Raw genomic sequence first — 21347 nt, 5'->3', positions numbered from 1 at the left:
TCTTGCTCTCCACACCTTGAGTATTGGCTAGGACACCTTACCTTGATGCCTTAGGCCAAAGATCCTACCTTTCTCCTCTGGGAACTGATGCCTGAGGCCTTTAACAAAATTCCTAGAGCAAAGCCCAGTGATCCAGCTGCCATCCCTGTAAAGACTGCAATTGTCTGTGTCTCTCTGCTCCCAGAGTAGACATCAGTTATAAACATCAGTCCCTCTTCTATGGAACAGGTTTGCAGATGCATGTGACCCATTTGCTAATGCGGATTGGTAACGTTTGTATCAACTGGAATTCCTCATTCTTCAGATTCTGTAGAGGTTCCTAAAACTATTTACTAGAGCAACCCCTGGGTCATAACTAGCAGGTTGAGCAAGTTCCACAGCTTGGATTTCTGGAATGGGAGTTCGAGGCCTTGCTGCACAGGCAGTCCTCAGAGGAACACATACTCACTGTGAAATGAAGTGATTAAATTCTTCACACCAGTTGTCGGGGTGCAGCAAAGTAGGTGGAGGGTTTCTGAAAGAAAGAAAAAAAAAAACAAAGTTTTTCCTTAAAGTAAATTGAGGTTTGGTAAACGGCAAAAATATCAACTGGTGTTTGTGGGTGCCCTTCTAAACGGCTGGGAAAACAATCATCTCTGCTCTTTCCCAGGTGAGAATCATTCTCCTGTGGGAACTCCCAGAGGCCCAGCCCCTCCTCCTGGGCTCACTCATTTTTTTCCTGATTTTGAAGAGTACCTTCTCCTGCCCTCAGGGCTAGTGAGAGACACAGAGCAGGGCCAGCTTCAGGAACAGACACTCTAATGAGCGCCAGACAAACACACAAACCATTGTATCTGAGAGCGGAGGATTATGGGTACCATAAGAAAGCTATAAGCACAATGCTCCGGGCCTCAGAGAAATAGACTTTTAATTATGCGAGGTTTTCAGATCATTATGGTGCCATTTGAATTAATTATGTGACGCATCTAAAGCCTGCTCATGATTGCATCAGTCACATTTTAACTGTTTCCTACGTGCCAACCTCTGCATTAGGCAGAGGAGAATTCGAGAGCCTCAGAACAGTGCCCCAGCTTCTAAGATGATCCCGGAGGAAGGCAGACATATTCCAGGCCCGATTACAGGAGATCCATGAGAACAGAACAGTGTCAGGAGAGTTCTTAGGTAAGGGTCTCACTAGACCACCTCCTGCCGAGAAAACAGGGAAGGGGAAAAGATAGAGGTGCAAATTTGTCTATTAAGGAAGATTCATGTATAAAACAGAAGTGGGGCTGGGGCTTTGGCTCAGTGGATAAGGCACTTGCTCTGTAAGCAAGAGGACCTGCCTTTGAACCCCTGTCACCCACATGAAAGTGAGGCATGGTTACATATGCCCAGAATGCCAGCTTTAGAAGCAGGGTAGTGGAATCAGGCATGCCCTGTGAGCTTTCTGAGCAGTCAGCCTAGCTCAAATGGTGAGACTCAGGTTCAGTGGAAGACTGTCTCAAAAAGCAAAGCGTAAGGCAATAGAGGAAAACACCAGACACCTTTCTTTGACTCCTACACGAGTGTGCATGGACACATGAACCCCTTCCTTACACAAGCACACCTGCACACATGTACTTGTGGGTGCACCCCCCCACACACACACATAACACACAACTGCCAGAAGTGAAGTGACCTTACTTCTTGTCATTAGTAGAAATAAGAGCTGTTGGACAAACTGAGTTCAGTAAATAAAAGAACACTTCCACACACCCAGGTCACAACTGTACAGTTTACACCCATTATATCTAATCTCTGATCTTGCTTGAGTACTAAGTGCTTCTTAAAACAGAATACTGCTTAGCTTCTATGGACAGAGGCATGAGAAGCTTTAAGAACAGCTAGAGAGAGAAAGTGTTTCAGATAACAGGACTGCAACACATCTTTAACAGGACTACGACACATCTTTCAATATCCTTTTCCCTCCCATTTCATAAGTGTTTATTCTGACATTCCTACCATAACCAAGACTACAAGTTCCTGGGCATCGTGATGCTGTATGGCTGTGTGATGCTGAATGCTGGCCGGTGATGGACAAATCACACTGTTCCGTGGTGTGTCCAGAAAGTCTAGTCCCACGATGTAGAACAACCAGCTCTCCTTTGGATAAAACTTATAGGCGTTTCAATGTAATGTAAGATGAAGATGGATCTGAAGGAAAACAGTTTGAATCTGGCCTCCCTCAATGCCTAAGGTTTGTAGCTAAAATTAAACTATAAAGAAAGCCTATGGTTACAGACAACACCAAAGCCATGTGAGGTTTACCTCTGGCCTCTATATACACACTTATACACACACACACCTTTACACATATAAACACATGCACACAAAGCAAGAGGTAGAAAGAGTCACAGTGAAAGAAACCTAACTCTCTCCTGCTGCCTGTGAAGATGGAGCAAGTGGACCACGCTGGGAATGCAGGCACCCCTGCAACACGGAGCTGAGCCCCAAATGTTACTCTGAAAAAAATGAGGGACCCTCAGTTCTGTACACACAAGGGACTGCATTAATGCTTATAACTTAAGGAAGTGAGAAAGCAAATTATCCTCCAAGGCTTAGGAGAAGTACACAGCCCTGCTGACTGTGTGGTTTTAGCCTCATGGCGTCACTTCAGATTTCCAAGCTATGGAACTGTGAGATAATAAATTTGGATTGTTTTAAGCTGTGAAGTTCAGGGTAATTTGCTATGATAATAACAGAGACCGAATACATCAATCAAGCACCATGTCCTCTCTGCTCTACTTTCTGAGTTTCTCTTTCACTTAACAAACCAGCCATCCGTCATCTCACCCCACACTTCTCCAGGAGCCTGCTTCCTCCTCCCTCCCCTTCACTCTCTGCAGTCTAGCTGGTGTCCTGTGTGAGAATGCCCTTATAATACATACATTTGACCTTGTTGTATCCTGGCTCACATTTCTTTGCAGATCCATGCTTCCAGCATGATCAAATCTCAGCCCCTTCACATAATGTAAATATGCGGGTTATCTTTCTTAGCTACCCATCCCACTTCAAACCGTGCCCTCCATCCAGAACCTGTAGCTCCCAACAGATTCTCTCCTTTACTGTCTCAGAACCATTGTACATGGTGAATCTCCACAATTTGTCTACCTGATGGGCTCTTGTTCATTCTTCATGTCTATCATGCTTACTACAATAGCATTCTATAGTTTTTTTTTTAACAAACTTTATTTATTTTTATGTTTATGAATGTTTTGCCTGCCTGTAGGTCTTTGTAACATATGTGTGCTGGTGCCTCAGAAGCTGGAAGAGGGTATCAAATACCCCTGGGCTAGAAGTCATTTGTGAACCACAATGTGGTTACTGAGAATTGAAGCCAGGTCCTCTGAAAGAGCAGCTCTTACCCCTGAGCCAGACATAATATTCTATAGATCTTTGATGATATATAAGTGACTACATGAATAAATGCACATATGTTAAGTAAGAAATAGTGGCAGGAATAAATATAACCTGGTCCCCAAAGAAGCACAATAACTAATAAAGCATGGAATAGCTCTCTTGAATGAAAACAGATTCCAAGAAAATTATCCACAGTAAGCAGAGAGATAGTGAAGGAAAGAATGTTGACTTGAGTTGAACTTGACGGTATAGTCCCCAGTCCGCACTATAGAGGCCCAAATGTGCCCATGTCCTTGAACCTCTCTGTGTTTGTTATTTATCTTGTTGCTGCAGCAAAATGGCAAAAGCAACTCAGAAGGGGAGGGTTTACTTAGGCGGGCTCACAGTTTGAAGGACAGTCCTTTGTGGTTTGGAAAGCATGGTAGAAAGAGTGAGAAGCAGCTGGTCTCATGTATCCCCAGTCAGGAAGCAGAGGATGATGGTTTCTGGTGCTCACCTTTCGAGACAAGGTTTCTCCTCTCTATACAATCCAGGACACCAGCCTAGGGAATGATGCTGCCCACAGTTGGTGGTGGTGGTGCCAGCAGGGATGGGGGTGGGGTAGGGAGGAAGTGTCTTCCTACTCCAGTTAACTTGATCAAGATAATCCCTCGAAGACCTGCCTAGAGATTTGTCTCCAACCTGACTATATACCTAGCCAACTGACAATCAATACAAACTTCCACAGTAGCCAACAATTACAATGACTTAAGCCCCATTGTAGACATAGCTGACATCAGCCCATTATATACACTCCTGTGGCGGGCTGGGACAGACGGTAAAGGCCAATATGAGGCACATTGAATTCTTGGTCCCCAGAGCTCCTGCCAAATGCTTCACTCTGCAGGTCATCTTGCCACCCACAAGTCCTGTAAAACCAGAAGCATCTATTCACTTTCGCAGGTAGAGAAAATACAGCGTCCAAAACATTTTCAACTAGAATGTCTATGATCCCAGAACTCAGGATGTTGAGTTTAAGGCCAACCTTGACTACCCAGTGAGACCTGGTCTCTTCACTTCCGTGCCTTACTTTTTAATTGGGTTGATTTTTATTAGTTACTTTTATTGGAAAAATATTTATACATTATACTTTGATCATGCTTTTCCTGCCCAATTCCTCCTAGGTCCTCTGTAACTCCCAACACACCCAACTGTATATTAGTTCTCTCTTGCTCTTAAAAAAAAAAAAAAACCTGCCCAAACAAACAAAAACAAAAAAAACAAACAAAAACCACATGGCAATAGAACCCTACAAATAAGCTCCTTTCTCTCTCTCGAAAATATCCAGGAAAAAGTGAAAGAATCAGGCTTTAAGTTAAGACATTTCTTTTTCCAACGTCTATATACACCACTGTTTTCTATTCATGAAGAGTCTGTTACTTTGGAAGATGAATTAAGTGAACATGTATGCAAAAAATGACAGAAACCAATTAGCAAGCAACCCTCAAGAAGGTAGAAAATGAAGTTGTCAAAAAGAGGAAACACATTCAGCAAGGGTGTGAAGAGAGGTCCCTCCACAAGGCCAAGTTCATCAAGCAGGGTCTCCTGGGGTCTGTGAATGTTGAGGCACATCCTGAGCAGAAGGGTCATACAGCTGTTTGCAAAGGAGGATACTGCAGGGGTTGGGAGGGGGACATGTAGAGAGGAAGATTAAAAAAAAAATGAAGTATGGTCCTTAGTTGTAGCTAACAGACAATTAAATACCTCACAATGTGTTCAGAAGGGATTCTTCTTATTTACTCATAAAAGCAATAAACCAAGACATTTGGGTGCAATCAAACCGTTGGGAGAGTATTAACTACAGGCACGGAGCTGCCACTCTGATTACAATTAGTAGAGCCCATTAATGGAGCTAAATAGTTGGGCTCGTGCCTGTATCTGGTCCCTCAGTATCACACCCCAATCCTACTCAAAGTGCCTTTTTTTGCCCTAAACTGCATCTTGCATGTTCAAACTTAATTCTTGTAAAATGTTTACATTTATTCATATTACACGATTCCATTTTACTGTATAACAACGTCTCTAATACAGGAATAATAGAGTAAAAAACAAGATTCCCCCACTCCAATGCCAAACCCCAGCACTCACCCTACAGCAGCATGGTGAGTGTTCTTTTCTTCAGGCCTTTTAATGTGCATTTATTACAGTTGCTCTAAATATATATGCACTGATGTTTGTGCTGTAAGCATCTAAGTACAGTGTATATTTTATGATGTATTAATTTTCATATTTATAGTTTCTGGCAATAGAAGTGAGACTGAGTTTCTGGCAGTAGAAGTATCCTGGCTCTTCATTATTTCATCCTGAAATACAAACTAACAGTCATCTCATGTCAACTCCATACCTTAATGATGGTCCACAATGCAGGCACAGCATAGTTTATTCAGCCATATACCTACTGCAGACATGTAGAATAATTCTATTCTTCTGGATATAAAAAGTTGACGTAGCTTATGATGTTATATGTCACCTGTGGTTTCTAACTTTTAAAGGCTTCTTTAGGGCTGGCTTAGTGGGTAAGGGTGCTTGCTATGCAAGCCTGGTGACCTGAGTTCAATCCTCAGAACCCACATAAAGGCTGAAGAAGAGAACCGACTCCATAAAGTCATCCTCTAGTCTACACACACACAGTCATATACACACACTCTCTCACTCCCACATACATATACACACATTCATACACACACTCTTTCTCACTCCCACACATACACACAAATAAATAAATTCATTTTTAAAAGAAAGTCTCTTTGGTAGCAAACAGTTCTTGCTGGAAAACATTTCCATTCTATGAAGAAACTTAAATGCTGAGAGAGCTGACTTTGCCCACCTGGTCCTCTGGAGATAACTCAGTGAGCAATTCTAGCGTGGAGGAACCGCAGTGCTCCACAGCACCAGAGAATGCACTGTGGATGGCAGCTAGAGATGCTCAAGTCCGGCAGCATCAAGGTTTGAACCCTACGACTGAGTTCCTGCCTCTTGCAAGAACCTGACCAACAAGCCCAACCCACGTGACGCTAGCCGAGATCTGTTCAAGATTTACACAGGTTAGGATTATGCCAAAGGAGAATAAGTCCAAAATTTCCAAGAAATAGTTGAAGACATTTCTTTAAACTCAAGACTAGATGATACAAAAACTCAGTCTCACGGTAAACTAACACCATCACCAAGAGTGAACAATTGCTCCAGGGCGGGAAAGATGCCAGGTGTTAAATACTGCCGCCATTAGAAAGACTTGATTATTACTTCTATTACTCAGGGAAACGCAGGGGAAGAAAGTGTTTGCGAGCACACTAGGTGGGAAGGCATCTGGGAGGCAGTGGAGACAAATGGCACGAGAGCCAGGCCTCTCGTAGGCCACCACCGCCTAAGTACAAGTTTTATGGTTAATATCTATGACAATTTCTCCCACAGTAAAAGCTGAAACTGAGGAGGGCGATAAATGTGTGCACTCAGGAAGCTTCAGGTTTGTTTGTTCTTGCATTTTTCTCTCTATTGCAGGGGAGATGATGGGATTTGGGACCGAGTCTTCCTCTGTTGCCTGTGCTGGCCTGGAACTTGATCTTCTAGGTGCTGGGATTTTAGGCATGTGCCTCTGTGCCGCACTGATTCTAACAGCTCTTATTAGCTTACCAAGTTCTCCTGGGGCCAGGCTGGTCTCAGGCCCCTTGTGTAGCCAAGTCTGATCTTGAGTTTCTGATCTTCCCCCCTCCACCTCATGGATGCTACAGCGGGAGCCATCACACCCAGCTTCTCATTCTTAGTCATATATTTCACCCTGTCCCTTAAGCAATGTCATCTGCAATACTAGGCTATAATCATTAAAATGTAAAGTTACTCTGCCAACTGCATGGCTCCCAGTGAGCCCACTCCTAATCACTTAGAGTCAGGAAGTGACACAGACTTCACTTCCTCTGGCTTGAAGTTCTGGGTGAGTCAGCCTCAAGTCATTTCAGAACCTCACACTTAGAACAGTTAACATTACCCCAGGCCTGTGCTAAAGACAGGGTGTGAGGTGCAGGATGAGAGGGTTAATTTTGTTGGTCCTTGGCCACTTCCTCACATTTCAACTCACAAAGGCCATCAGTGATGTTTCTCATTCTCTCTAAAATACAAAAACTTCATTTCTCCCTGTACTCTCCTCACACAACATACAAGAGCACGGGACACATGAGCCGTTTGGCCACGCATGCGTGATGGGGGCAAAGTGGAGGTAAGAGTAATGTGTGACCGTAAATACGACAGAGAGACAGGTTGATATGTAGTTTGCCGTTTGGGCCAATGTGGTCATCGGCTGGCATCTGTTCCTTAATTTTCTCCTTGAACAAGAACTCAGCAGCACCATCATATCCAACTGTTACGGTCAACGTGACTGAACCAGACCTTGCCTCAGGGCTAGCTAATGACCTTTCTCCTACATGGCCCTTTTACAAGTAGGAGCCAAAAACATATTCTTCTCCACACACAGTTTTTTTTTGTTTAATTTAATTATTAAAATTAGATGTGTGTATGTGAAAATTAGGTGTGTGTGTGTGTGTGAGAGAGAGAGAGAGAGAGAGAGAGAGCACATCATGACACTTGTGTGGCGGTGAGAAGATGGTTTGCAGGAGTCGCTGTTTCTCTTCTACCACATAGGTTTCAGGGATTGAACTCAGGTCATAAGGCTTGGGAACAAGGCAGGAGAGCCACTGAGCCACCATGCCAGCCTTCCACAAACACAATTCTTTAAGAATTTATGACTTTGGGGCTAAGGAGATGGCTTAGTCTTGATAAAGTCCCTGCCACTCATACGAGCACATACGTGAACATGTGCTCAGACTCCCAGACCTACAGAAATGGCAGGCATATCAGTACACGCCTATGACCTCAGTGCCCCACGCCTTGGAGCCTCCAGATCCTGAGAACCCACTGGCCTGTCAGAACTGGTGAGCTGCAGGAAAACGGAGTACACTGTCTCAGAGTAGTAAGGTGGACAGCAACTGAGGAAGACACTGATCATATACCTGTGACCTCCCATGAACATGATCACACATATGCACACACCCACATGGACATGCACACACACACATGCACACATACATGTACATACACACATGCACACACACAGACAGACACGCATATGCACGCATACACATACATACATGCACACATACATATTCACATTCATGACTTTAAAGAAGCATGGTTCAAATCATACTCTCTACATATCTCCTCATTATTAAATCCTTAATTGTATATGTGGGCTTCTTAAAATTATACACTGTAAAGGTGAATTGCTCTGCCACGTCTATGCATTCTGGATATAAGCATCGCTCCCAGGTTAGATTAGCCCCTCATGAGAAATTAGCTTTACGTGAAGTAGGATGAAAGCCCAGTAGCACAGTAGAGGACAAAGGTAGGCAAAGCCAGGCCTTTGATAAGCTGTAATTCCCCCGAGTGCTAGTGGCTTTCTCCAGGAGTATGGTATTTAAATTCTTCATATGAAAATCACCAAGGCAGGGACAACCCTCGCCTGGTCTGAGAAACTACTGTGGGACAAGATGAGCAGTCAGCAGATAGGCTCTTGAACCTCACTGTTGTCGCCGAGGGAACTAACCTTGGAGGATACGGGCTTTACTGAGAGGGGCTTTCTCAGATTGCAAGGCAAAGTTTGCCAGCCATAGAGCTGGGCTGGACCACTGCAGGCGCCTCTCTCGCTGCAGAGCTCTGACCGCTAAGCTTACTCCACCGAGACCAAGCAAACCGCAGGCAGATTGCATGGAGAAACAAAGGATTCTCTGCCTGTCCTCCTCCTCCTCCTCCTCCTCCTCCTCCCCAAACTTACCATGTGCAGAAACCACCTCAGGGAGCCCCCTTTCGTCCATCAGTTTGGGTCCACTCAGGAGTAGTTTGAACAGAGGTATGCCAATAGGACAGGATTAAGTGCACAAGGGTAATGCGGACACTAAGGGATATGGAATGGGTAGAGGCTGAGAGCAGCTGCTACCTCTAGAGAAGCTGAGAGCAACTGCTACCTCTAGAGAAGCTGAGAGCAGCTGCTACCTCTAGAGAAGCTGAGAGCAGCTGCTACCTCTAGCAAGGAATAAAATGGTCCGACCACCTTATCCACGCCCCAGCTGAGATCCAGCCCCCACTGGGAAGGATGTGACAGTGGCCCTTGGTGACAGAAAGTTCTCTTTGGAACACACAAGGCCAGGCTGGCAATCAGGAGAAGCTGTCTTGAAGCTCCCCAGGCAGTGGCCTTATTGGAGGTAAGTACCACAGGCTGTTCAAATGTCACAGAGAGCCAAAGGGACCGGCATCAAGGGAAAAGTAAGAGACCAGTGGCCCTTCCTCCTGCAGTGGCCTTCCGATGCCCTCTGGTGACAGAGCTTTGCATCTGACCCACAGCTGAGAAATGCTTACAGTTCTCAGAGCTCAGAGTGGAGCAGAGGGGAGCCTTGAACTGAAGGGCAGTAAGAACTAGTCTTCAGGTTCGGGAAGGAAATGGAAGAGAGACTGAGACAGAGGCCAGAGCCCTGTGGCCTGGCACCAGATCTGAAGAATTTCAGCTTCTGGATCACAACAGGCAGCTTCAAGCACAGAGTGAACTGGTCCTCTAAGTCCTGACACTTCATGTTTAAGATGTAATGAAGAGATCGTAGAGACCCCTCTTCTCCCAGTTAAAAAGCCTTAAAAACCAGTCTTGTCATGGGGCATAAAATTTTCCTCATTAAGACTCATTGCTTTCTATCCTGGCAGTTCTTTTATTAGAATGGGATCATTCTGGGAGGCATCGCATCAGGCACCTTTAGTGGATAAATCTGACCTAGAGGGAGATGCCAGCGAGGAATAAAATGTAAAGGCTGAAGGACCCAGCCAAACGACCACAGGTAAATTCTCTCTCTCTCTCTCTCTCTCTCTCTCTCTCTCTCTCTCTCTCTCTCTGTGTGTGTGTGTGTGTGTGTGTGTGTGTGTGTGTCTGTGCGCGCGCGTGCGTGTTGTCTTTGTGTCTGTGTGTATGTGACTGTGTCCCTCTGTGTCTCCCTGTCTTTTATCTCTGTCTCTGTCTCTGTCTCTGTCTGTCTCTTTGCTTCTCTCTGTCTCTCCCCTGCTCCCCTCATCCCTTTACCCCTAAGATATCTTTCATCATAAAAAGGAAAGGAGTCAATGAAAATCAAGGTGCTTCAAAGCTCTAGCGTCCGGATCCTGGCCACCAAGGGAACCCTTCTGTCCTGGGGCCTCGTTCCTTGTCACTGTCACTCTGCATGTGGTTACTTGGTCGGGAAGAAGCTGATGAGGACAGACAGTGGTTCCACATCCTTGTAGGCAAACCTCAGGCTTTCCTGTAAACTATTTTTATCCCTGCAGATTTAACACTGTTTCTGGGTTCTGAGCAATGACAATATTAACTAGCATTCCTTGAGATCTTACTATGCATACGCATTCTGCTGGGGTCCAGTGTTCACACAGACTCCAGCATGCAAATTAACAGATCCCCAGCTTCACAGATGAGGGAATAGAGGCTTTACAAAAATCCAGAAGTTGGTGACAGTCTGGCCAGCTTCAAACACAGGCAGCTCAACTGATCTGCACACTTACAGCCTCTGGGCCAGCCTGGGAATTCCTCTAGGCTAATGAGACACCACCGTGTCTTTCAGTTTCATATCATGGGTAATGTAGACAGGACACAGAAGCCAGATGACCTGCCATCCCAGTTACTTCAGCCTAGCAGTGTTCAGATCACCAACATGTCAGCCTGCAAGCCCAAGGAATTCTTTGGGATGCAGGATGATCAGAAATTGAAGTGGGAGACGAACATGTATTTATCTGCTGAGTGGTACATTTTTTTTTCTTTCATTTCTGCTGCCTCCAATGTCACAGCTGGTGAAACAAAATGGGTCATTTTGCCACAATCAGACCAACGTCAAGGATCACCATGCACTGTTAGTTCTCAAAGGCAAAGCCGCGCATCTAATTAGGACTCGTCGTTAATAAATTTGTAATAGACAAAAAAGAAATTGACTGCCATGGATTTTGCTCCCCAACAAAGCAAAACCATTCAAATGGCACGTCCGTTCTTTCTTTATTGTTTCCATAAAGTCAGCAATGCATTGTAGACAGGAAAAATCAGGGCAAACCTCAAATGAACAGATTGTAACGGCTGATCTGGCCACATTGTCTCTAATGGGCAAAATTAGCAGCTGAGCGTTAACACCTGTCACCATGAGCGGACCCTGGCACACACACCAGGTAGGAAGGCTGTGCAGTTTCCTTGGAGCAGTCTGAGCCCAGGTCACCAGAGACAACACACATGCCAGAGCCCACCAAAGCTCAGGCAGGCTCCATTTAAGATCATCTGTCTGCAGCAAATACCAGGGGAGATAAAACAGCATTCTTTCCGAAGTGCAGGCCTTAGCAGTGGGCTCTGGAAAAGGCTTTCTAAAGACTGTGACACCCTAACGCTATGCAGACTCACAAAGAGAAGCTGACCCAGCAGGACCCACCAAGCATTTCTCCCCTTTCAGAGGCACAATGACCCCAGGGACAGACCCTTCTCTACCAAGCAGCTTGTGTTGTAACCTTACAGGGCCAGATTATGGCCTACTGTTCTCACTGGCCTCAAGGTCAATTGCAATCATCTCCACTAAATAGATGATGCTGAAAGTCCTGGCACTTTGTAAAGGAGGTCCAAGTAAGGAAAGCCACATTTATTTTTCTGACATTATAAATATGTCTTCCCTTTACAAGGGCTTCAGCCATTTTTCTACCTGGTTGCCTAGCAACCAGGGATAGACATATTGGAGAGGGATGCTGGAGACATACAGATGAGTTTGTATTATTTTACAGATTCCTTTTCAAAAGTAATCCCTGTGTCCTCCTGGGGCAGGGGTAAGGTGGGATGGAGAGTCAGGTTGGTGCTAAAAATCGTGGTGAGGGTAACCTCCCAGCAGGAACACAGGAGGCCAGTGAATGTATTTCACAAGCATATTCAGCAAACCAAGAAAAGTATCCTGCTTATTAATAAAAATGCAAAACAGTGCTTCAGCTCATCAGAAAGTCATTGAATACGAAGAGTGCCCACTCAGGGCCCTCTGCTGATAAGGTCTCAGGCAGCCCTGAGAGGAGCTGGCACTTTTACTGTGTCCTAGTTTACTACATACACCCCTTCTTTCTGGTCCATCTGGTAGCCTTCCCTCTGCTAAATGGTAGCCGTACAAAAACAGCCATCAATTCATTCAGTGTTCACATCCATTTGTGTTGCTTTGAGCTAAGGAGTCCTGCATCGTTCTTTAAATTTCCTGCACATTTACGGTTTGCGCTCTTTTCTCTATTTGTAAGTTTATATTTAGGTTTTTTTCTTAATAAGGTTGGTAATTAATCTATTTTTTACACATAAAAGCCCATGATCTATACCTTGTCCCTACTGTTTTTATAATATTTTGCTTCATTAATTTCCATCTCTGTCTTCTTAAATCCTCTCCTTTTTTAAAAAAAAATTCTAATTGCTCAGGCTAATTAACTGTATCTTTCTTCAACGTTAATACAAGTATTTGAGACTATGAATTTGCCTCTGATCTCTGCTTTAACTATGTCTTAACTCTGATATGCAACATTTTAATAATTATTTTTACGACCTCTTTCCACAGAGACTTTCTTCCAGCTTGAGCTGTTAAAGAAAGTTGCCAAGTGGTGAGGGCTTTTTTTGTGTATTTGTTTCTAATTTTATTACACATGTCAGAGAGTGTTGTCTATATTAGCATTATGTTTAGAATTTGAATGTATCTTTGCAGCCTCTGTAATCTCAGTAATGTGTGTTAGTTTGAGATAGAGAAAGAGAGTGTATGTGTGTGTTATGTGAATGTGGGGCATAGGGGTGTATAGAGGAGGTATGTGAGTGTGCGTTTATGTGAGGTGTTTGTGTGTGTGTATACAGATAAAAAGGTCTTTTTAAATATTTTTACTGTTCCAGGAACTGGAAAGATGGCTCAGTAGTTGAGAACACATACTGTTCTTGAAGAGGACATGGAATTGGTTCCCAGTGCCCATATGATACCTCACAGCCACACTTAACTCTAGTTCCAGGGGAGCCAATTCCCTTTTCTTAACTCTGAGGACAACAGGAACACTCATGATAAACACACATACATGCAGACAAGACACATGTATATAAAATAAATAAATACTAAAAAATTAAAAATTTTATCATACATACAATATGCTTAGGGATGATATATGTTGCAACTATATAATTACATAGAAACAAGTATTTGTAGATAAAAATCTTAAACTCTGATGCTCAAAAATAGAGAATGCTTTTCAATTCAAACTTATACTGAAAATTAACAAAAATATTCATTTTTGCTTACTTTTTATCAATTCCTTAAGAATATCATTCATGGAACAAGAGAAAGTTCATTAAATAATATTTGGAAACAATGCTAAATTCTTGTACTGCTTGTTTAATGACTGTGATGCCTTAAATAGATATCATCTTCATTATAAAATATTATTATTAAAAAGTACCTTCTTGGATTAACTTAACATTTTTGTCCTGAATTCAATATTATCTACTATTAAAAACTTGGTGCTATAAATTTATTTATTTATTTACTTATTTATTTATTTTTGAGACAGGGTCTTACTCTGTAGGCCTGGCTATCCTGGAACTGATCATGTAGAACAGGCTGGACTTGAATTCACAGAGGTCTGTCTGTTTCTGACCCCTAAGTGCTGAGATTAAATGTTTGAATCACTATACTCAGTATAATTTTGCTTTATAAAGTACAGTATTTTGAAGAAACTAATAGAAAAAATAAGAAGAAATATTTAAGGAACTTTTTATTCTAGCCCATATGACTTTAATTTTATGGCTCCTTAACCTTTACCATGAACTTTAGTGACTATAATCTTCAGTATTTCTGGTGGGGTTGCAAGCTGGTACTACCACTCTGGAAATCAGTCTGGCGGTTCCTCAGAAAACTGGGAATAATACTACCAGAGGACCCTGCTATATCACTCCTGGGCATATACCCAGAGGATTCCCCAGCATGTAATAAGAATACATGCTCCACTATGTTCATAGCAGCCCTATTTATAATAGCCAGAATCTGGAAAGAACCCAGATGTCCCTTAACAGAGGAATGGATACAGAAAATGTGGTATATACACACAATGGAGTACTATTCAGCCATTAGAAAACAATGAATTCATGAAATTCTTAGACAAATGGATGGAACTGGAGAATATCATCCTAAGTGAGGTAACCCAGTCTCAAAAGAACGCTCATGGTATGCATTCACTGATAAGTGGATATTAGCCTAGAAGCTTAGAATACCCGAGACACAATTCACTTATCAAATGATGCCCAAGAAGAAGAAAAGAGTGGCCCCTGGTCCTGGAAAGGCTCAGTGCAGCAGTGTAGGGGGATACCAGGACAGGGAAGTGGGAAGGGGTGGGTTGGGGAACAGGGGGAGGGAAGAGAGGGCTTATGGGACTTTCAGGGAGGGGAGATCCAGGAAAGGGGAAATCATTTGAAATGTAAATAAAGAATATATCGAATAAAAAAAATCTTCAGCATTTCTTGCAAGTCATGTCAAGTAACAAATTTTTTTGTCCTTGGTTATTTGAGACTGAGATTATCTTTCTCTTACTCATTAAAGGATAATTTTGCTAGGTATAAAATTATTGGTGGTTAAATATTTTCAACATTTTGATCATATTATCACACTGCCTTCTGGTTTCAATTTTCATGTGAAAGCTTAGACATTAATTATATTGGTATTTCTCTGTATGTGACTAGGTATTTTCCCTTGTCAGTGTCAAGATATCCTCTAGTTTGACTATGGTATGTATAGTTGATAGTTTTGTTGTATTAATGTGGCGGTTTAAATAAAAATGCCCCCCATCCCACCCCATTGGTTTACAGATTTGAATGCTTGGTCACCATGGAGTGGCACTATTAGGATATATGACCTTGGCAGTAGAAGTGTGTCACTGGGGTAGGCTTTGAGCTTTCAAAATGCTCAAGCCAGGCTCAGTGTCTCTCTGTTCCTGCTGCCTGATGATCTGGAGGTAGAACTTATAACTACCTTTCCAGCACTGTGTCTACCTGGGTGCTGCCATGCTCCCTGCCATAATGATAATGGACTAAACTCTGAAACTGTAACCCAGCCCCAATTAAATGCTTTCTTTTATGAGAATTGCCATGGTTATGGTGTCCTTTCACATTAATAGAACACTAAGACACTTTTACTTTTTGTTTATATAGACTGATGTTTTCAACAAATTTGGGTTGTTTTAACCCATTTGCTTTATATACATACTAATAATTGTATACTTATATACAAAATGTATATTTATATACATTTATCTCTCTCCTTCAAAATACCATTTGTATGTACATTAGAATGTATGACAGTATTTCATATATTTTTATGACTGTTTTTTTTAACGTTGTTCCTGTGTTCTTCAGATCCATTTTCATAGACCTCTATTCTGAGTGTTCTATGAGTTTTCTGTTTAATTTTAGCTACTGAACGTTTCATGGTCACTGATGCTGCAATGGTATGGGCACAGCACAGTGAAAATACACATGGCTCTGAAGACAAGCTTCATGGATTTGGTCTATAGACTACCATTCATGGTGTGTGAACCCAAACATCTCACTTGACTTCTCTCTATCTCAAATTTCTTATCTATAAAATGAAGATATTAATAGTTTAATAGATTTTAATAGATTAATATATTTTATTATATTAATAGTTTAAGAGATTAACAGTTTGAGATCTGTGCAGTTTTGAAAATTAGTTTAGATAATATGCCAACTATTTAATGTAAAGTAAGGCTTAAGAAACACTTTATTATTCTAAATGTTGATATAGGACTGTGTCATTGGTAGCAAATACAGTCTTGAATAAGTTTTGTACTCCAAACTTGAAACCAGGCCTAAGAGATGAACTTCAACACACTCTTGACCCTTTCAGTATTTCTCTCAAGTCCCAATATGTTTGTTTCATCAGTATATTTGTATATATCTCTTGTTTCTCTAAATTATGTTCTGTTACAGTAGTATGGTCACTAGATAACAAACTTGGCACATGATATTTTTAGCCTACTTCTTCATGTTAAAAGGCTTGGTTCCCAGATTGTGACTATTGGGAGTTGGTGGAAACTCTTTACACATTAACCAAGACAAAAGTATCCAGGACTATAATATATGGTTGAATCAATATGTATTGGTAGAATGATCCTGCAAGCAGTATTCTGATATTTGTTGGTTAACTAATAATATAAATCCTGGTGAAGCAAGCAGAGTTGAGTTTTCAGTCCCACTTATAATATACAGAAAGTCTTACTAAGCAAAGGTGAAGGTAAACTTTCAGTCTCCAATCATGGATGCAACCGGAAAGTTTCCCAATTACAATAAGCCACCCCTTATTCTACAGAGCACTATCACAAATGTATTTGATTCGATCCTCAAAATGACCAGGTGATCTATTAACAGGTATGGTAATATGATGACTTTCTTTCCAGAGAGGAGGGAGCAAGGTTAAAGCACATACGTGGCACATGCAACTCCACTTAGCTATTTGAGTAAGGAGCTCTGCTTGCAAACTGAGTTTTCTTGCTTTTAATCCATTAAGTTTTCCAGTGAATTCATGAAAAACTCAGTGGCCAAACCATTTAAGAAAGAGTGAAGATTTTTATCATAATAAAGAGTCTGGGAACCTGCAGCAGAGAAATCTGGTTGCTTTAGTTTCCTACAGTGCTTCCCAGACCTGCCTGACCATCTCTTATCTAGCAACTGTTAATGTACCATAGAGTTTTGAGTACCATTGCCATATACCACTCCATTTCCCAAGAAGCACAGAGAATGCCAATTGAATAAAGATGTTGCTTTTTAGAGGAAGCCTTTTCTCTTAGCAGCCTCTAGCCTCTCACTAAACATTGCATCCTGTCTGTAAAGAGAAAGGGTCTCTGGTGAGTAGGTAAATTGACTACTAGGACAGGATTAAGAGATAAATCAAAATGCATGGACATACTTACCATAAAAAAGGAGGCCTTCCTAAAGCAGTTCTAACAGTATTTCAAATCACAGTTTATAATATATCTACATCAAAAATTAATCAGGAGGTGTGAAGGACAAGAACATACCCAGACTATGGCTAAATCTAAGGACAGAGATAAAGAATCTGCATTGTAACAAGCTCATTAAGTGATTCTGACACCACTCGTATTTGAGAGGCACAACTTAAGGTAGCCAACAACAGATGTGAGATACTTTTCCAATTAAATCAAAGTCACAAACTGAAATGGAAATGACCCAAGATGCATCCAACAGGGGACTATTTGGTTCCTTGGTAAATAACCACATCTCAATGAGACCAGCCTTCCCGGGGAAGACTATTCCATGGTCTATCAGATCTCTTCATTAGGAAAACTTCCCTGCTATTCCATCTAAGTAGCTTTCCTTAATTTGATCCCATTACTCCCATGCTTTAAACAAAGCCGAGTACAGCAGTTATACTCAATAAGCAAAAATGCTATCTATATAAATGCCACTCAAGGCCCATGTTTTCATCTAATTACCCTCAAATGGCCCCATCTCTCTACAAAGTAAAGTCAAGCAAGGGCTCCAAGGCCAGCTATTTTTGGTCTAAAATCTTGATTTGGACGCGTAGTTCTACCTTCAGAGTCAAGAGTGTCTTCAGCAGTTCCTTCAAACAGATGGCTTTCTCACAGCTCCTCATCACAGCTCCTCAACTACATTACAAACTCAGGACTCACAGGGATGCTCAAGATGGAGGTACTTAAGGAAATTAGAATGTGACCATAAGTACTGAATTCATTACAAATGCTGTGATTTCCTGGCATTAGGGAAAAGCCACGAACTCCAGTGGTATGCCAACCAAATGGAACAAGGCAGGCGCACACTAGAGAGTTTTGGATGACTATCAGGAGTATTAGAAATCCCAAGAAGCTGCCAACTTGAGTGGCCAACATCCTCCATAAATTGTTAAAACACAAATACACAACCTTTTAGGCATGGGTGGGTAGACTAGATGACTGTCACAGATTTAAAAAAGAACAATTCTGTAAATATTCAGTAGATGTAGTTAGGGAAGACTGTTTTTAAGAGCAAACTCTTTGGAAGAAACAAATGACCCATTCAGAGGTCACTTGAAGAATCCCAGTCGGTTTTCCAACTTTTCAAGTATTTGGACAGAGTTCAATATAATGGCATACCTATAATAATTAAAACAATTGGCATTAAATCAGATCATATGATTATATGCTTGAGTATTTTCATATGCATATCTGGCTAAAATTTTGAAGATCACAACCCTGAAGGAATAATAAATGTGGAGCACTTGGTGAGCTGGTTGGTCTTAACTATCAACTTCACACAACCTAGAATCACATAGGAAGAGTTCTATTTGAGGATTTGTTTGGATCAGATTGACTTATGGGCATGTCTGAAATTATCTTTATTGTTAATTGATATAGAAAGACCTGGGCCATAACGGGAGGCACTATTCCCTGCTTTGGTGCCCTGAACCACATATGAGTAGAAAGGGCTAGCTGGGTTTTGAGCAAATAGGCAGATAGGTGCCTTCATGTTTCTCTGCTTTTGTCTGTGGTCAATATGACTAGTTGCTTGAGTTCCTACCTTTGACCTCCGTGAAATGACAGACTGTGACCTGGAACTGTAAGGCAAATAAACCCCTTTCTCCCTAAGTTGCTTTTTGTCAGGATATTTCATCATCCCAGGAACAGAAATGAAATGAGGATACTTCACAAATTACTTCACCTATGAATATAGTAACAATCACTAGTAACCTGCTCAATCACAACCTGCTAATCAGCTTTGGAATTACCTCTGAGTGAGCCCGTGCACCTGTCATTTAGAAGTCACATTCGCATTGACTGCTTAGATTCTGAGAGAAAGGGAGTATAAACTTTCCAGCTATGTGTCTGGACCAGGGTTCAGTCACAAAGAGAAGTCACTGCTGTGTAAGCCTGGGTGTATCAGCTCTGAAGTCACTTCCCAGATCCACTGCATGCTTCTAACTGTTCTAAGCCTCGGTTCTGTCCAATGTAAAATGGGATTGTAATGATGTAGTCACTACAGAATCAAATGAGCGTCAAAGCATGACTCATGAAAAACATTAAACAGAAGGTCAGTCGAGCAGGAGGTGTTCAGTAAGGGTGGTGAGTAACTGTTCCCGTTTTAAAAGACTAGAAGTGAATTGACAGATTTCACCTTCGTTATGTCCTCAGGTTATCCTGACATCATGACATAAATATGTGAGGAATCAGTCTACAACATAAGCAGGTTCCCAGGAATCACAGATTAAATGCTTCTTACGTTTGACTTTTCAGCCTTCAAAAGCCAAAGAAAAGGTGAAATTGCATGCTATTTTGGGAGCACAAAACAGTAACAGCAAGAACTGTCAGATGCATGTAATCTGAAGCGTAAGTTGACAGTCCCCAAAGTGTGAGTAAGGGTCCTCCTGAGCCGATCCTAATTCCCTGCAGCTAATGAGTTCTTGCAGAGAGTGCCTGGTGTCATATAAAGTAAGTCCGTGCAGGTGGGACCCCCGTGAAGCTCAGGACAGGGACAAAGCTGAGGGATGCCGATAACACAGTGCCAACAGCGTTCATTTATTGTCACCTACGTACAGAGAGTCAGTCCCAGCCTCAGCAGCAGAGCTCTTGTAAACTCCCCATTCCAGACAGAATTCCTGTGGTGGAACTCTGTCCTCAGGTTTAAGACAACCGTTCTCTTCTTCATCAGAGAGATGTAACTACCCAGAGGAAACCTTCACAAGACTGAGCCTGTTGGTGGCCCCTCAGAGAGAGAGAGGAGTTGGGGATCACTTGACTCCCACCTGAGATTCTAAGCATGCCCACCCTCCTGAGCCTTCTTTTCACCCATTGGCTTTGGGGGGTGCTAGAGATTATGGGAGGTGAAACATCGATGTAAGGAGGACACCCCACCTATGAAGCTTTTGGGGGTGTCCATCATCCTTCACTCAGGTAGGATGTTTTGCTGCTGCAGCTGTTTGGACAGTCATCCGGGCTCCTATAAGTAAGCCCAATAAAGTTATCAGTTTACAAGCGGCATTCTGGAATCCTCTCTTTGGCCTCTCATTGGTGTCCTACCTGGAGTGAAGAGCTAAGCTTCCCCTCCCAAAAGCTAATGTAACAACTCCCCATCCGTGAGAACGCTCTCAAATCTTCGTCTCCCATCAGGACCTCTCACAACCCCTAGCCATTGCTAGACATTTAGCTTCAAATACATAGTTCCTTACTTGGATGCTAATGAGTTCCCTAATACTTCATTGGATTGCCTACAGCAGTAGAGAAAACTCTGGGCTGGGAGCTGAAGGGGATGTGGTTTTGTATGGCCTTTCCTTTCCTAAGCATGGTTTTCTGTCCCCAGTAAGTTAAAGATCTACAATAGAGCACCACGCACAAAGGAATGCAGGGCACAGAGGATGCCCAGAGACTGGCCAGAGGATGACTGACCCATGGCTGAGTCACAAAGGTGCCCCAGGTCAGGGATCAGGGGTCAGAGGGAAGTGTCCATGCTTCCCAAGATGAATGTTTCCCACAGATGTTGGCTCCTCTGGGACTTCCTGACAGCTGCTGGTTGAGTGCATGCAGGAGTCAATGAGACTGGGCCTGTTTAACCCCCATCCAGGCAAGGTTGGGTGCTGCTCAAGGTTATAAAGGCTTTCTGGGGAGAGGCACTTGGCAGAATGTGGTCACCCCACAGAATTCTAAATTGCTTGCTACATAAGCAGAGGCCAACTCAAACTCTGGGAGGAGCGTGGACCGCAGCCTGCTGTTAGTCTGGAAATGGAAGAAGGAAGCATATTCCCCACCCCCTCCTCGGTAGGCTTCTGGTTCCTTAAAACCACCCAGACCGTTTTCTCTTCCCTGGG

At 42.6% G+C, this 21347-nt stretch overlaps 1 protein-coding gene across 1 annotated transcript in view; it reads right to left on the bottom strand.

Annotated features, from left to right (window-relative positions):
- The window catches only part of Myo3b (myosin IIIB), a 333329-nt gene that overhangs the window by 239699 nt on the left and 72283 nt on the right, over window positions 1-21347 (bottom strand). The window contains exon 7 of the mRNA XM_052182659.1: window positions 449-514. Coding sequence (XP_052038619.1) covers window positions 449-514 — 66 coding nt within the window. The remainder of the gene's footprint in view (window positions 1-448; window positions 515-21347) is intronic.

The sequence above is a fragment of the Apodemus sylvaticus genome, chromosome 5 (genome assembly GCF_947179515.1).
Source record: "Apodemus sylvaticus chromosome 5, mApoSyl1.1, whole genome shotgun sequence".
Lineage (NCBI taxonomy): Eukaryota > Metazoa > Chordata > Mammalia > Rodentia > Muridae > Apodemus > Apodemus sylvaticus.
The sequence above is the reverse complement of the archived record's forward strand: the minus strand, read 5'-3'. Positions and strand labels throughout refer to the sequence as shown.